This window comes from Muscardinus avellanarius (genome assembly GCF_963383645.1).
Source record: "Muscardinus avellanarius genome assembly, chromosome: 15".
Lineage (NCBI taxonomy): Eukaryota > Metazoa > Chordata > Mammalia > Rodentia > Gliridae > Muscardinus > Muscardinus avellanarius.
In genome coordinates this window covers 49049111-49067836 of record NC_137801.1, presented here as the reverse complement: position 1 = coordinate 49067836, position 18726 = coordinate 49049111, and the positions used below count along the sequence as shown (strand labels likewise).

Below are 18726 nucleotides of genomic sequence, written 5' to 3'. Positions count from 1 at the left end.
TGTGTATCTATGTTCAAAGCTGCACAATTCACAATTGAAAACTATGGAACCAGCCAAGATGTTCATCAACAGATGAATGGACTACAAAACTATGGAATATGTACAAATGGAATTTTACTCAGCCATAAAGAAAAATACAATTATGTCATTTACAGGGAAATGGGTGGAACTGGAGGACGTTATGCTAATTGAGATTAGTCAATCACAAAAAATATGAAATCGGATGCTCTTCCTAACATGTGAAAGGTAGAGAGAAAATGGGTCAGAGGAGGAACTGTAGACGAAGAAGAGGAAACTATAGATGAGCAAATAAGGCAGCCTGAGAGGATGGAAGAGAGGAAGAGGGAGATTCTCTAATGCACATGATATACTTTAACAAACATATTAATGTCAATCACCAAGCCAAACATGAGAAGGAGGGAGGAGGAAACTGGGGAGGGAATTGGGTAACAGCTAATTGGGTGATGTGTGCATTTAAGCCTCCACCATATTGTACTCAATTAAGATGTATGACTACAATACAGCAATAAAAAGTTAAAAAGTTAGTTTTATTATAACAACATCAGGTAAAAATCACTTTTAGATATGACAATAATATCTAAAAATATTTAACAATATGTGTAACAATATTTCCTAAATTATGTTTTCTGGGGCATTGGTCATATGAGAGAACCTTAATAAGGTGTGAACATCAATAAGTTGGGAAAACACAGCATTCTTTATTCTTTTTCTTGGAAATTCATCATGCTTATTCTCAATAAGGGTGTTGAGAGGTCTACAGGTTAAAAGATTGTTTAATTTTTTTTGGTACAAGGGTTGAACACAGGGACATCTATCTCTGAGTTACACCTTCCAGCTTTTTGTTTGTTTATTTGTTTTATCTTTGAAGCTAACTTGCTGAGGCTCTCCTTTAATCTGCTGACCTCCTGCCTCAGCCTCCCAAGTACTGGGGTTACCAGCATATGTCACCACACCTGGCTTATTTAACATTTTAAATTCACATTTTGCAAAACTTATTTGACCACTTCTGCTGGTTATCTGGATGGTATCTATAAACATCATAAAAACCACTGTACCTTAGAGTATAATTGGTAGAATACACTTGGGTTCAATCCCCATTACTATATATACATGCACAAAGGAATACTGCCATTTAGAGTTACCTACTATTTTAATAGTTAAATTTTTTAAAATTTGGTGTAATAGCAATGAGAAGAATGTTACTAAGTTTCTGACTTGAGGCTGGTGTTATTTATGGCCAGTACAATTTTTATAATGTTATATTAAACATGTTTAGAGACAAGCTGACCTCTAGGAATAGATAATAAACTTGTCCAGGGCTGCCCATGCTGTGTGTACTTTTTTTTTTTCCTTTGGTGGCACTGGGGATGGAACCCAGGGGCCTTCTACCTCAGGGCTACACTCCCAGACACATTTTATATTTTTATTTGGAAACAGGGTCTCTTAAGCCAGAGAGCCTGGCTTTGAACCTGCGCGATCCTCCTGTCTCTACCTCCCAAGTGTGGGGATTACAAGCATGTGCCACCACGCGTGGCGTGTGTGTACTTTTAATTCCTATAGAGAAGTAATTTTCTCAGGAGGTGTTAGCACATCTAATACATCTTAATTCAATAGAGATAAATTGATATGATAAAAAAAGAGATTTTACCACTGCTAACCTATTCCACAAGAAGGCTTCTGCATCCTGCTGTACTTGACTGGCAAAACCAGTGGACATGCTGGTTTTTGGAAATCACTTCTTTGGGTGCTCTTAGTATCATAAGGTGGTTGGAAGGCATGTTCCAGTGCTTCACTGTGTGACCACCAGTCACTCTTTATAGAAGAAAATTACAAACACAAAGTTGAACACTATAGAACATTTCCATGTATTGCTTAATGTCTATGCATGTTCAGTAATTCAATTCAACAAGTAACCGCATAGTCTAGTACTAAAATAGAGTTCTGATATCTAGGAGTAAAAAACCTTCACGAAGACTGTATTCCTTAAAAGATAGCTAAAATAAATGACCATATATTTTAGCTAAAATACAGCTGTTAAATTAGTAAAAATTAAAAAGTCATATTTCTAGTTTATATTATAATTTTATTACATACATGTACTAACATGATTTAAACTAAAAAGCATGTTCTATACTTTATTATGGTAATACTAACGTTTTAACATTTTAAATTCACATTTCACAAAACTTATCTGACCACTTCCTCTCCTTTTTTTTTTTTTTTTTTTTTTTTGGTGGTACTTGGGGTGGAACCCAGAGGCTTTTCTACCTCCGGGCTATACTCTCAGACCTTTTTTATATTTTATTTGGAAACAGGGTCTCACTAAGTTGCTGAAAGCCTCACTAAGTAGCTGAGGCTGGCTTCGAACCCATGCGATCCTCCTGTCTCAGCCTCCCAGTGCGGGGATTACAAGCATGCACCACCACGCCTGGCTCCACTTCCTCTTTTTATTTGGGTGGTATCTACAAATCTCATAAAAACCAGTGTACCTCAGTATATTGTTGGTAGAATATCCCTGGGTTCAATTCCTAGTACCATATGACATATATAATATCATCAAGAATGGTGATTTTCAGTGTTTTTAGTCCATGACCCATACCATGATATACATTTTATATGGGAGAACACAGTGTTATACATACATAAAACTAAAACAAAAATTTCACAAAATATTTATTCTTACTATATTGCAGGCACTCAGCTATTTTTATTTATTCTATCAAAATGTATCACTTTCTCTTATTTCATTTCATAATACTGGTTGTAACTCATATTCATTTGTAATTCACTAGTGAGTCAGTTTGAAACACTTTTTGAAGAGGAAATATCTCCAGTGTTACTGAGTTTCTGGTACTAAAATCTACGTGGGAAAGGGAGAACTGACAGGTGCTTCATTAGCACATATGACCAATCAAACTCTTAAGAGCTGAGCAAGCAGAGAGAGTGTTACTTGCCGGGCGTGGTGGCGCACGCTTGTAATCCCCGCGCTGGGAAGGCGGAGACAGGAGAATCGCGCAGGTTCGAAGCCAGCCGCGCTGGCTGAAAAGACCCTGTTTCCAAATAAAAAATACAAAAATAGGTCTGGGAGTGTAACCCGGAGGTAGAAAGGTTTCCAGGCCCAGTACCACAGAGAGAGAGAGAGGGAGAGAGAGAGGGAGAGAGGGAGAGAGGGAGAAGTAAAAATTTAGGAAATATGTTAAAAGCAAAGAAATAAAATTTTCTGGAAAAAAAAACTATTTAGAACAAGAAATCAAGGAAAGTCTAACAATTGGGAAAGGAGCAAATGGCTCAAAGATAAATGTAAGAACTACTAAACCTGAGGTTCTGTTTTAATGGAAATTATTTTCAGACTAAAAAAGAGGGATTAGCATGTACCAAAGAGAGAAGTGAGTACTGAGTAGTTGGTGAGAAAATTAGATCTCACTTTGTTACTTTAAGTTAGTTTCAGTTTTGTCACCTACTCCTCTGATAGAGGACTAACATCTAGACTATAAAGAGAACTCAAGAAACCCAGTACTAAGAAAACAAATAACAAAAACATGGAAATAAACCCCACTTTCTCAACCTGCAAGGAATCAATTCAAGATGGATCAAAGACTTGGAAATTAGACCTGACACCTTGAGGCTCCTTGAAGAGGTCATAGGTCCAACACTTTAACACATAGGCACAGGTAGAAACTTTCTCAACAAGACCCCAAAAGCACAAGAAACTAAAAGGCAAATCAATACATAGGATTGCATTAAACTTAAGAGCTTCTGTATAGCAAAGAAAACTATCAAGAACCTCAACCAAGAGCTAAAAGAATGGGAGAAAAATTTTGCTACCTACTTCTCCAATAGAGGACTAATATCTAGAATATACAGAGAACTCAACCACTAAGGAAACAAATAACCCAATTAAAAATGGGCAAGTGAACTAAATAGAAACTTCATGAAAAAAGAAATTCAAATGGCCAATAAGTGCATGAAAAACTGCTCAACATCATTAGCAATCAGAGAGATGCAAATCAAAACTACCCTAGGATTTCACATAACTCCAGCTAGAATGGCAATCATTCAAAACACAAACAACAACAAATGCTGGTGAGGATGTGGAGAAGTGGAAACTCTAATAACATTGTTGGTGGGACTGCAAACTAGTGCAACTACTTTGGAAAACTCTATAGAGGATCCTTAGAAGAATGGGAACAAACTTACTATACAAACTAATGCATGTGTCTATGTTCATAGTTGCACAATTCATAATTGCCAAAATATGGAACCAGCCAAGATGTCCATCAACAGATAAATGAATTATAAAACCATGGGATTTTACTCAGCCATAAAGAAAAACACAATTATGACATTTACAGGGAAATGGATGGAACTGTAGAACATTATTGCTAAGTGAGATTAGTCAGTCACAAAAAATAAGAAATTGGATGGTCTCCCTAATATGTGGAAGCTAGGGAGAAAATGGGTCATAGGAGAACCCTAGATGAAGAAGGAGATACTACAGATGGGCAAATAAGATGAACTAATTGAGGAAATGAAAGGGGGAAGAGGGAAATTCTTTAATGTTCATAATGTACATTAACAAACAATCACTAAGCCAAACATGAGAAGGCGGGAAGGGGGAGGAATGGGGCAGGAATTGGATAATGGCTAATCGGGTGATGTATGCATGTATGCCTCCACCATCTTATACTCCATTAAGATGTATGACTACAATGTACCAATAAAAAGTTAAAAAATAAATTAGCTTCAGTTAATGGAATGACAGGTCAATGGTAAATCATAACTAGGAGTAATGGAATAATGGTAATTATAAATGGGTGACTTCTGCAAATCACAGAAATTTATAAAATAGAAAAGTTTAGAGAATAGGAGAGACTGGCTAATACCTCATATTTTCAGAATGAACTAAGAGGTGAATTTTAAAAACCAAAACCAACTGATATAAATCCTAAGAAAATTCTACAACAGATTACTAAGCAGATGGTGTCTTTTCACTATCTGTCTAAAAATAGTCACATCTTACTGCTGTTGGAGTGCCTGCTTCTTGCAGTTCTCCTCTCCTCCACTTCAGAATAACAAAAGTGCTTATTCTGGCCCAAAGTATAGGATTTATAGGCCTTATCTTACTCTCACTGTAAATCTATGAAATAGTGCGTCTACTTTACAGATGAGAAAATTGCCAGGAGATTAACTTCCCTGAGGTCTATCAGTAGCAGGCAGAGTGTGGTCACAATTCAACTCCTTATCTATTTGTACATAACCCTAATTTTTGCTATATTGCTGTATTGAATCTCCTGTGGAATGCTAAACCAGATAAGCATAATCTTAACTACACTATTTTAAAAGCAAAAATAAAAAAAGGCTTTAAGTTTATCTTAGTCTGTTTTTTGAGGCTATAATAGAATACCACAGTCTGAGTAAATTATAATAAACAGAAACTCATTGGCTCACAGTTCTGGGTGCTGGGAGTCCAATATCAAGGTATGGCATAGGCAGGCTCCACAATTCCAATTCCAAGATAGTACCCTGAATACTCAGGGGTATGTGTGTTGGGGAGGGGAGTAGATGGCAAAAGGCAAGCAAGAAGGGATACATTTTGTTCTTTTATAACATAATTATGAAGGCAGAGCTCTTACATCCTAATCACCTCTTAATACTATTACAATGGCAATTAAATTCCTACATGAGTTTTAGAAGGAATAAACTTTCAGGTCATAGCATATCCTCAGAAAATTCTATGAAAAAGTTAGAAATAAGGCATACACTTATACAATGTACTTTTTTTGATCAGAAACTTATTTTGATAATACTCTTGTTACTGGAAAAGTGATTCGGGGTTAATTGAACTACCAGAAAATGCCTAGTGGGCATCAATTTTTCTCAAGAATGCACTGCAAAAGCTATTCCTATTCTTATATCAGTTTATCTTTCAAGCAAGAGTCTGAATTAAGAATTTCATCATAATTGTTTCTTTAGTTTCATATATATAAAGGATATAATGAAGCACTTTTCCTAAAGTCTGTCTGATTTTTTTTTCTCTCACTGTAAAAAAAAAAAAAATCTACTGGGGATAGAACCAAGGGGCATTGTACCTCTGAGCTACACCCCAGCCCTATTTTTTAGTCTTCTTATTTTTGGAACAGGGTTTCACTGAGTTGCAAAGGGACTTGCTAAGTAGCTGAGGCTGTCCATGAATCGCGATCCTCTGGTCTCAGCCTCCTGAATGCTGGGATTAAAAGTGTGCACCACCATGCCTGTCTAATTGGTAACTTTAAGCCTCTGTGGTTGGTGAAAGTGTTCAAATGAGTGTTAAAATTGGACACATCTTCAATTCAGCTGAATGAAATCCTACAGTTCCAAGAATAGTGTTTTCTATTTCTGGATAGTCTTCCCTCTGCCTGAAAAGCATGGCTTGTTCCCAGAAGATTAAGCATATACACCCATGCACATGTGCATGCCTTTTTGGTCCAAGCATTTTCTCATGATAAATTATGAGATTAAAGAAATAGGTAGAAGATGTCTTGTCTTCACCTCACACCCCAAGTAAAGACTAATAAAAAATTTTCTCTTCTGAGGCCTAACACTGGACTGTGAGAGCGGACATGGAGATTTTTAATTTTTGTAAATTTTTTTGTGTGTGTTCGGAATTGAATCCAGGGGCATTGTACCTCTGGGATACACTCTAAGCCCTTTTTAATTTTTTTTTTTTTTACACAGGGTATCACTAGTTGCTAAGAGTCTCACTAAATTGCTGAGGCTGACCTTCAATCTGCGATCCTCCTGTCTCAGCCTCCCAAGTACTGGAATTGTAAATGTGCACTGCCACACTTGGCTTAAAGTAGAGATTAAATAAGCCAAATGGCCTAGGGTGACAGATTATATTTCACAGATGGCAGAGGAGGTTCTGTCTAGAAATAGTTTGAACCCAGATAAAGAAAGTACTCCCTCCTCTATTCTAAGACCTATTTCCTTTCCTGCCCCAGGATGATAGTCACTGGGCCCCATGGTCAGAAAATGTCTGGAGATTCCTGGGTGGGTTGCCTCTATCCCCTGCCTCTGGGAAGCCTGATGGATATTGCTCTGTAGGTCCATTAGTTATATTTAGAAGCCAATGTAAGAAAGTCTCTGTGTAATAGTAATCATCTCTAAGCTTTCAAAATGTTTTATCAACATTGTTTTCCATCCTTTGGGAAATTACAGGAAAATCCTTGGGGAAGAAGTGGTAAAAGAAAATGGAGCATCTTGGAGAAAGCAGTTAAGGGAATGCAAGAGACAGTAAGCCAGCTTCACAGCAGTGGCCACAGTGACCCAGCTCAGATAGCTAGTGGTGACAGTGGTCCTCTGTGGAGCATAAAATCATACTTTGGGGATTCCTAAATAAGGCCTTTTACTAATCTATGCATAGATGATGGCATTTTATTGGTAGAGCTCAGTGCCTTTAAAGAGTGAAGTTTTTACCAGCGTGGTGGCACACACTTGTAATCCCCGTGCTTAGGAGGCTGAGACAGGAGGATCATACCGGTTCGAAGCCAGCCTCAGCTACTTAGTGAGGCTCTCAGCAACTTAGTGAGAGCCTGTTTCCAAATAAAGTATAAATAGGTCTGTGAGCATAGCCCAGGGGAAGAAAGCCTCTGGGTTCCACCCCCAGTACCACCAAAAAGAAAAAAAAAAGTGAAGCTTTATCACAAATATTAGGAGGTAGAATGGCCCTGGGTTCAATCCTCACTACTGTAAAAAAAAAAAAAAAAAAAAAAGACAAAGTGAAATGAAATGAAAGCATTCTTTATTATTTCACAAAGATGTGAAATAAGCATTTTTTTTTTTTTTGGTGGTACTGGGGTTCCTGGAAACCCTTCTACCTCCAGGATACACTCCCTATTTTATATATTTTTTAAATTTGGAAACAGGGTCTCTTAAGTCAGCGACTCTCGCTTCAAACCTGAGCGATCCTCCTGTCGTCACCTCCCAAGGCTGGGGATTACAAGCGTGCGCTACCACGCCCAGTGAAATAAGTATTCTTTACTCAAGTACATGGGCACTTGGCAACAAGTCCATTTAAAATTTCAGGTTTTTTTTTTTTTTAATATGGACCTTTCCTTCACAACAGCAGCTCCTGGCACTTCTTAAATTTTTTTTTCCAAAACCCCCACAAACCACACAGTAAAAGAAAATTAGTTGGGATTAATTTTTGTGTTGTGTGCATGGTACCCATGATCCCTCTGCCACTGAGCTATATCCCAGCCCTTTTTATTTTGAGACAGGTTCTCACTAGGTTGCTGAGGCTGGCACGAAACTTGGGATCTTCCTGCCTCAGCCTCCCAAATTGCTGATATTACAGGCATGCACCACTATACCAGGCTTAGTTGGGATTATATTTTAAAGCTTTTGCATTTCATATTTATATTCTTGAACCAAATTCTTTTCTTTAGTATCTCCAATGTAGGGATGGGTCTTAAGTGTAAAGGAGAGTTAGTCATTATCTTTTGTAAGAAATACAAGAACTACACATGCCTGGATTTCTGTACCAGATTTATTTCCCAGTGTAGGTCTAGTCTAACAATTTAATGATTGCTTTATTTTAAATCCCAAATAATAGATACAAAAGCACCTACTAAAACAAGTTTATAAAATGAAGTAACCTTAAAACCACCCTTATAAGGGTTTATTAGATATTAAGTCATTTTTGACCATAAGTCCATTCCCCAAGACTTCACAATTACACTCAGTGCCATGGTATGCTATTTCATGACAAGAACAGTTAATGGCATTGATGTGGAGAGTTTACAAAAAACAATCTCCACTTAAATGTCTAGTTAAGTCACAATTTCACCTAACACACACTGAAAGAAATGAAAAGTATAGTAGAGCAAGGCTGCCATCACTATAGAGATCTGAGCCTATTCAGATGGGGTATGGCTCAGTGGTAGAGTACCTGTCTAGCACGCACAAGTCCCTGGGTTCTATCCCCAGCAAAACCAAAAAATGTGTGTGTGTGGTGGGGAAATATCTTTGCCTTGTTCTTTAAATGCCCAGTTAGTACACTTTTCCTTCTTCAAATGTCACACTGGAGAACACCTATGTGAAATTATGATTACCTCTGCAGTGGTATATTTTGAATATTATCTGTTGATCACGTAGTGGCCCAGAAAGGGTTTCTATCATAGAACCCTCCCTTCCACAGATGATGATGGGCTTCTCAGTCCCCACACTGTGCAGATCAACAGACTAGAGTTCTACTGCTACCGAAAGCTCAAGCTTATGCTCTTCTACTAGGTCCCTATATGACCACTCTTTCAATCCTCTTCAAATCTTCACTCAACTTTCTCTTTGAAGGTTTCTTTGATGACCTATTTAAGGTTGCAGCTCTACTTCCAGTGGTCTTTATCTACTCTTCCATGCCACCCTCACTACCATCTAATATCCCAAGTAATAAATTTATTTTGCTCATTCTTACACTAGAGTGTAAGCAACATTAGGAGAAAACCTCCAATTTATTTTGCCCATTGCTGTATCTCCAGTGCCTAGCACAGGAATTGACAAAAGTCCTTACAAAAACTCTGAAGGAGATGGCTACTGTCCTTACTATAAGAAAAGGAAACTTGCCCGGTGTGGTGGCGCACGCTTGTAATCCCCGTGCTTGGGAGGCTGAGACAGGAGGACCACACAGGTTAGAAGCCAGCCTCAGCTACTTAGTGAGGCTCTCAGCAACTTAGTGAGACCCTGTTTCCAAATAAAGTATAAAATAGGTCTGGGAGGATAGCCTGGAGGTAGAAAGCCTCTGAGTTCCACCCCCAGTACTACCAAAAAAAAAAAAAAAAAAAAAAAAGAAGAAGAAGAAAAGGAAAGGAAACTTAAACTTAGTACTTGCTCAGTCACCAAGCAAGTGTGCAGTAAGAGCAAAAAGGAGTGAGCACGTGATATATGTGATAATCTGGAGAAATCTCAAATGCGTAATTCCAAGCTAGAGAAAGACTCGGAGTGCTACATGCTGTAGAATTCCATTTGCATGACCTTCTGGAAACGGCAAAACTATAGAAAACAAATCAGTGGTTCCAGAGGCCAGAGCAGGGGAAGAGGACGACTATGAATGAGCATGGAGAAACTGTGGGGAATAGTGGAAATGTTCCTCAGCTGGATTGTGGTAGGGGAGCATGACTATTCCTTTGCCCAAACTCCCAGAACTGTACACTAAAATAGGTAAATTTATCGTATAAATGCAGAAAAGTGCATTCTCCACCTTCTAAAATGTTCATGCCTTAATCTCCAAACTTGAAAATATGTTACTTTACATGGCAAAGAAACTTTGTATATGTGATTTAGAATCTTGAGAGATTAGCCTGGGTTATTTGGGTAGGTCCGGAGTAATCCAAGGATTCTTATAAAGGGGAGGTAGGAGAGCCAGTGAGAGATTTGAAAATGTTCTGTTGCTGGCTTTGAAGAAGAAGGTGCTGTGACCAAGGAATGTGGGCAGACTCTAGAAGCTAGGAGAAGTGAATATCCTCCTGAAGGAACCTGCCCTGCCAACAGCCAATGAGACTGATTTTGGAATTTTGAACTCTAGAACTGTAAAAGAATAAATCTATGTTGCTTTAAGCCAGTGTTTTAAGTGTGTGGTGATTTTTAACAAGAGCAATGGGAAACTAGTGCAATAAATTGTATCTCAACAAACCTGACTCAAAAAAAAAAAAAAAACCACAAAAAACCCAGAATATATTTAGTATGGTATAGTGAATAAGAAGGGTTTGGCTAAGTTAACAGTCCTGGGTCAGAGACATAACTGTGATTATCTGCCTAATATATAAGCTTAGCTATGTTAGTTAACCCTACTGGAGTATATATTATCATCTCTGTAAAATATTTTTAGTGGTATCTTATGAATTATAGAGATTAAAGAATATAATTTATATAAAAACTTAGCTCATTCCTAATATTTCATGTTTTCAGGAGGTGGTAGCTATTATTTTACAGAAAGTATCTGAATTACTGCACATCATGGGAAATTTGTATATTACAACATATGTCACAAGTGTAATATTATAGCATAAATTACTTTAGTAAACCCTAACCTTCAGTTAAATAGCTAGTATCTGATTCAATTTAGAAAAACAACTATTTGTATTCCTTCCTTACATGCATCTCACTTGTATGCCAAAGCTATCTGCCAGAATAGGTTCAGGCACTGCTTTGGGACTGTTGGATTATAAACAGTACTAACTCGGAGATGTGTTACATCCTCTAAATAATCTATGACCAAATTGTTCTGCAAGTCAGCTTCAGGATATAAATCTATATTTGTATATAACAAACATCTGTCCAACCTGCTCTTCTGGCCCAATTTTGGGATCTACGTAGGGAACTGGTTCATTGTATGTTCTTGCATTTGTGTTAATAAATTTAGCATAATTTACTCGTCCTCTTCTGACACATGGCTTTGAATGTTGCATGTTTTCCCCAGGTTTTTGTGGATGTTTGACTTCTTCATTTTTTTCAGTTATATCTACTACACAAGCATCTTCTATTTTATGCTTTCTGAAAAACATAATTAAATAGTAATTATCCCAATTTGGGGTGATATCTGCTCATTCTAAATAATACAGGGGATAAAGAAATTTGTGTTAAGAGGAAAGAATAGCAATTTGATCATGCTTACAAATCATGTCTGCTACATGTAGCTAAGTTACACACTAATCTGAACATAAGTTCTTTCGAAGTTGTATTACCATGAGATAGCCCTTTTTACCTTTACCTAGTTAATTCAGCAATCTGGAAAGGTTAACTACTTAATTTTAAAAGCTTACCTGGCAAACTTACAAAAGCTACCAAATGGCCACCATCCAATATTTATCTTTTTGAGAAAAGATCACTATGCAGGCAAAACAATTCAACCTCATTACTTTGCTTCTATTAACTATACTGCTACAAAATAAAAGTTATTGAAATTAGGAAATATTCAAGAAACATTTCTTCTGGGGGATAAATCATACTCTTATTAGCTCAGAAGTAGAACATTTGCCTAGAAGGTAGGAAGCCCTGGGTTCAATCCCAACACCACAAAGACAAACAACAACAACAAAGAAATTCTATATTATATATGCCATTCGAGAAATGTGGTGGTAAAATTTTGAAAAGTAAAAAATGTCAGCTGGGCATGGTGGTACACATCTGTAATCCCAGTTCTTGAGAGGCTGAGACAGGAGGATTGCAGGTTTGCGGCCAGCCTCAGCAACTCAGTGAGATCCTGTTTTAAAATTAAAATATAGCCAGGCGTGGTGGCGCACGCTTGTAATCCCCGCGCTTGGGAGGCGGAGACAGGAGGATCGCGCAGGTTCGAAGCCAGCCGTGCTGGCGTAAAAGACCCTGTTTCAAAAATATAAAATAGGTCTGGGAGTGTAGCCCGGAGGTAGAAGGGCTTCCAGGAACCCCAGTACCACCAAAAAAAAAAAAAAATTAAAATATAAAATAAAATAGGTCTGTGGGTATAGCTCAGAGGTAGAATGCCCCAACATTCAATTCCCAATACCAAGAACTACTACAACAACAACAACAAAATTTCATTTTCTAAGACAAAACTGGGTCTTTATAATATTGGGTTTGCCTAAAGATGAGAGTACATCAATTTATTTTCTTTGGACTAAAAGTAAAAGTATTTTGTGAAGTACAAAGTAAAGGAGAATAAGCAGGAACAAAGACAATGTTTAAGAAATAGCAAAATCTTTTCCTTTAAAATAAGGCAAACCAGCCAGGCCTAGTGATGCGCACTTTTAATCCCAGCATTTGAGAGACTGAGATAGGAGGATCATGGTTTGTAGTCAGCCTCACCTACTTAATGAGGCCTTCTGCAACTTAGTGAGACCTTATTTCAAAATAAGGAATTAAAAAATAGGGCTGATGTTGTATCTTGGAGGTAGAATACCCCTGGGTTCCATCCCCAGTAACACACACACACACACACACACACACACACACACACACACACACAGGCAAAACAGACATTAAAAGTCATCTCCTCAGAAGCTGCCTTGATTTCCCCCTCCCCACTTTATATATCCTCTATTTTAGTGTGTTGTCTATGCACTTCATGACATTTACTATAACTTACTATGTACCTATTTTTTTGTTTGTTTTTAGTAGTATTAGACTAGTATGTGCTATGAGTTGGGGATTGTTTCACTTGTTATTTACCTAATGTCCAGGCAAGTATTCTGTTCATGTAAATGGAGTGTAATACTATATGTAAATATATAAATATTTACATATTTCTGGTGAATCTGTTAAAAATTATTTTTTCCTCTCTGGCTTAATTTTATCTGGACACCCTCTACCATTATTCTATTATTCAGAGAAACATTCAAAATCCTTGTGATTTTAATTCCCTACTTCCCAACAAAAACTGCTATCTGCAAATGTTTCAGAAAAACTGATTACAAGTAGAGTGTAAATGACTTTGAAGCCTTTGCTATTACATTTCTACAGGTGTAAATATTTATTTCAAAGTTGTGACTTTCGAGTTAATTTTTTATTGTAGACTCCTGCCATCAGTTTTGTCCATCTGCTTCTCATCCTTTTAACCCAGCAATACAATTGTACTAGGATCAAGTCTTTGAAGAAAGGGACTATGGGTTTTTGTGTATGCACTTATGTACTTGTTTTATTAAGCACTTGTGATGTGAATGGCTATAGATAATACATAAATGTGAAATATGACTCCTTATTAATCTCCTATAAAAGGAAAAGACAGATAAAACAAGTAATGAGCTCTGAAATTAGTCAAAACTGGATTGGAATCACAACTCTGTCGTTTAATATCTGAGCCTCAGTTTCCATATTTACATAACAATAATAGCTATGATGAGAGATGTGAGAATAACACTGAATGACTCATTCACATTATAAACTGAATAATTCATACATATTATATGCCAGGTTCTGTTTGAGGCACTGAGAATACAGTAATGAAACAAAATTTCTGCCCTCACAGAGCTTACATTCTAGTGGGAGAAGGCAGATGAGTTCTAAGATAAGTAAAATATATAGTCTGTTAGATGGTGTTAAGTGGTAAGGACATAAAAAAAAAAAAAAACAGAAACAGGGAATATGGAAAAGGAGTGCTTCATGTGGGAGGTAGGCTGCATTTTTAGGTAGGGTGGAGGCTGCAATGTGAAGGTGGCAATTGAAAAAAGAAAGAGGGGAGGGAGAGAGCTAAGTGGATATCTCAGAAAAGCATTCCAAAAGAGTGAATTGTGCTAAAGTTTTGCAACAGAAACGTCCCCATCCTTAAAGGTGGTGGCTAGAGGTAGCTGCACTGGTATCATTGTGACCTTGTGTTGGGTAAGATGGGGAAGGAGTGTGTATCTCAACAGCAGGAACCGATTTTATTCTGGAATAAAACCTGGGAGGAGGCAACTGACAGGAGAAGTACACAAAAGTCAGGAGCCCCTTCCTTACGGACTAGGAGCATTTTATGAGGCATTAGGAAGGAGGGAAAGCAAAGCAGTGGTGTATTTCTCCTTTTACTCGACCTGACAGCTGGCCAGAGCAGGTGAACTTATGGGGCTGGGGGGAGGGGTGGTTAGAGACGCTTTGCCGTTGTTTTTGGAGTCCTGTGTTATCCATCTCCTCTAGCCAGGACTCACAGGCAGACGTCATAGTGCCCACAGTTTAAATACAGGCCCCAATTCAACCTACTAAGTCATATTCTGTGGGGTGGTTCCCAGGAACCTCTGACTCAGATGCTCACTGAAGTTTGAGAACCATTGTCCTACGGGCAAAACTACAGGAAGAAGGTGCCCTTGGCTCTGCATCACTCTTAACTAGCTGTACTAACTTGATTCAATGGTTCGCAAAATGTTCTGTACATTATAATCACTTGGAAACCTTGTTAAAACCCAGAGTTTGGCCCCACCCCATGTTTCTGATTCAGTGTTTCAATCAGAATGAAATAGGGAGTCCCTGAAATTTTGCATTTCTAAGTAGTTCCTAAGAGACATTGATGTTGGTCTGGGGATCACACTCTGAAAATCACTGCAGATGACATCAAGGGGCTGTATGCTGGAGCAGAATCCTGCCAGAGGGAAGCAAGAAGTAGACGAGGCTAAGTAAAGGGGAAAGGCACGTTGGAAAGGCTCTTGTAGGAGCCTTGCCTTTTACTGTGCGATGCCTGATGGAGAACAGCTATCTAAAGCTGTAAGAAGCCCACGCTGCCTGCCATGTTGAGGCTGCAAAGGGGCAAGGCAAGCAAGACTATTGCAGCATCCTTGCGTGAGAAGCTGGCTGGTGGTTGGGAGAGGGTGAGGATGACGAACAGTGGTAAGAGCCAGGATAATTTCAAGGGTAAACCCTATAGGATTTGCTAATAAATGAAACGTGAGGAGTGATTTCAAGATAACTTCATGAATTTTAGGAGAGGCCATGTATATAAATTTCTCGACACGCCATATGTGCTCAGTAAACAGTGTGTTTTAAAAATTATTTCTGTATGCGTCCAGCTCTTAGCAATCCAAGGTAGGAAGGGGCTTGGATGAGGTTCGGCCTGGAAGGTCGGTCCTGAGGACCACCCCCTGGGGTCTCATTTATTGCTACCCTAGAAGGAGGAAAATAATTTCCCGAAGGGGGTAACCTTCCCCTCCCCCGCACTTACTGCTGCTTTTCCTCCTTTCCCTCCATCGGCCCCCGCGGCCTGGCACGTGTACGTCAGGAGCTCTGGAGAACTGGGACACAGCCCTACTGCCTAAGAGGCTCGCGGGAGTGCGGCCTCTGTGACTGCGTTGCTAGGCGACTGCGGCCCCGCGGCGCCCAGGGCGTGTGGGCGGGGCGCAGGCGCGCAGGCGCAGTGACTCGGCCGGGCTCCGCCCCGGCGGGCGGATCTCGGGCTTCTCGGAGCCGGGAAGGACTCCCCACCCTTCACCCCTACCGACTGCGGGGTGTTTCTCGGCGCCGATCCCGCCCAGGGGACCCGCGGGGTCACTTCCGGAGCCGCCCCTCACGGCCGGAGCTGGCCCCGAAAGTGCGGGCGGGTCGATGCGCAGGAAGGAGGCTTGTGTTCTCGTGAACTATTAAATAACATGCAAGGCTATTCGCTACTCCTGGGCTGCCTACCGTGTGCACAAGAAAGCTTGCCTGTCCCTGTTTTCCATGATTTCTAGCAAAATCTTCTCGGCCCGTGGCAAGCTTTAAAACAGAGCAAGAGAACGCTCGTCACCTGCAAATGAGGCTCCCTGTGGTGTTTGCATCTGCGCAGGTCTGAGTCAGGTGGAAGGGATTGCAAGCTTAGGCAGCGGGTTGGTGCTTGTTCATATAGCATTTATCCAAAAGGAGAAAGCTCCTGGGAAACGCCTTTCATGACTGGGTCCACGTCTGGCCCTGGAATTTCTTACGTCATTTCACCGTTGCCTTCCACTTTCCACTCCCAGAGCCAAAGGTCTTTGGCACCTGTCATAAGGAAGGAAATGGGAAAGTCCTCACAGAGCTGCATTCGTTTTGTATCAAACTATTTACACGTACATATGCTTTGTAACCTAATCAGTTTGTGTGTTTACATGAACCTTCTGGGAAAGTGTAAGTTGATCCTGGGACTCAGCCTACATATGTGAGCTAAAGACCCATTAGGAAGAAGATACGAATAGATATGACACCCAGTGCCTTAGATACCTGCCTGTGCACTTTGTTTAAGACTGGAAAATGTGGGAATGTGTGGTTGGGGGAGCAGGTAGAGAAGAGTGCGTGGGTAAATAAATATGGGAAAAGTAGGTTGAACACTAGAAAGTAGGGGGACTAACATTTTTTAAACTCCCACTTGAGAGCCAGGAAGTATTGGACCCATATAAAATAATATCTACTTAGTTTTATCCTAACCACGGTAGACCCACGGTAGCTGTGGGTGTTTGAATCGTGGCTCCACCACTTACAGCTCATTCACATGGGGACTGATCTAACATTTCAGAGCCTCAGCGTCTTCATCCACAAAATGTAAAATATCTATGGTTGTCGAGAAGTATAGATGACTCAGCACAGACAGAGTACTAAGTGCAGTGTCTCATGCTTAGTACATGCTTGTTGGCATTAGCTAGAACTGCTTTTATTGAGCAATTTGACCTGCATCTGCTGCCTGCCGCATGTTTTTGAGATTTAGTCAACATCCTCATCTTTCCCTCTAATTTCTTCCTCTTTCCCTCTATTTTAACCTTCACCAAACTCTGCGTTTCTAAACCTACTAAAAACTACAGGGACAGTCGCAGTTGCTTGTTAAGAAGAAATGTGGGCATTTTCTCAACTCTCTCCCTCAAATTGACAAATTCACCTGCATCTGCCCAGGAGGAGAGTTGTTTGCCTCTATTTTGAGTAATATAGTATTAGTCTAAAACATCAATATATTGCAAGTATAGTTCAGCCTGAGTTTCTACAAAATCAATGTATCTACGTCAATCTCTTTTAACTATTAAGCACTTTGTAAATATTTAGGATTTATTAAAGGCCACAAGAAACATTAAAACAAGCAGTTGTGCCACAAAAAGTCAATTCTAGATAGGAATATAAGATACACAAGAAAAAGTATGAACAAAACAGCAAAGGTACATAACAGACTTATATAACTGATAGCCACAGTTGCTAAATTTCGTTACTGATGATAATATAGTATATTAATTACCAATTATTTATTCTTGGTGTAGTCTCAGTAGAGCAACTGTATAACAATATGGATTTTAATAACTTTTGACTTTGCACAGAAAAAGCACTGGGCTACTATTAGTGGTTTTTACTAATAACTATCTGATTTAGGACAAAGTCCTCTGTGATGTAGATTCTCACCTAAAGAAGAGGAAAAAAAAGAGGTAAGTGTATACTTGTAACTCCAGCAATTTTGGAGGCAGGAGGATTCCAAGTTCTAGGCTGGTCTAGACAACTTGGTGAAACACTGTCTCAAAATAAAAAATAAAAGTAAGAAAGGATTGGGGAGCCGGGCGTGGTGGCACACGCTTGTAATCCCCGCGATTGGGAGGCAGAGTCAGGAGGATCGCGCAGGTTCGAAGCCAGTCTAGCTGGCTTAAGAGACCCTATTTCCAAATAAAAAATATAAAATAGGTCTGGGAGTGTAGCCCAGAGTTAGAAGGGTTCCATCCCCAGTACCACCAAAAAAAAAAAAAAAGGATTGGGGATATAGCACAATGTAAAGGACCCCTGGGTTCAATTCCCAATACTGAAAAATAAATAAATAAATAAATAAATAAATAAATAAATAAATAAATGTGAAAACAAGCCAGGCGTGGTAGCGCACGCTTGTAATCCCTGCACTTGGGAGGCGGAGACAGGAGGATGGCGCAGGTTCGAAGCCAGCGACGCTGGCTGAAGAGACCCTGTTTCCAAATTTAAAAAATATAAAAATAGGTCTGGGAGTGGAACCCGGAGGTAGAAGGGTTTCCAGGAACCCCAGTACCACCACCAAAAAAAAAAAAAAAAAAAAAAGTGAAAACAAAAAAGGTAGCCAGATTAAGTCTCTTTATTATCTCTTCCTGACATAAAAATGCATTGATTCTTTTGGAAAATTTTTATCTGATAAATAAGTGAACAAATTATATATAATAGCCTAAATTACACACACACACACACACACACACACACACACACACACATATATATATATATATATATATATATATATAATTTTCTCATTAGCGATGGGTAATTTGGACACTTGTAAACAAAGAATAATTC

The 18726-nt window shown here is 39.1% G+C and overlaps 1 protein-coding gene across 1 annotated transcript in view; it reads right to left on the bottom strand.

The window, feature by feature from the left end:
* The window catches only part of CIMIP6 (ciliary microtubule inner protein 6), a gene marked incomplete at both ends in the record, with an annotated part of 39793 nt that extends 24112 nt beyond the window's left edge, over nucleotides 1-15681 (bottom strand). The window contains 3 exon segments of the mRNA XM_080711366.1: nucleotides 1680-1833; nucleotides 11337-11547; nucleotides 15656-15681. Of these exon segments, the coding sequence (XP_080567492.1) occupies nucleotides 1680-1833; nucleotides 11337-11547; nucleotides 15656-15681 (391 nt within the window).
* Between the last annotated feature and the right edge of the window lie 3045 nt (nucleotides 15682-18726).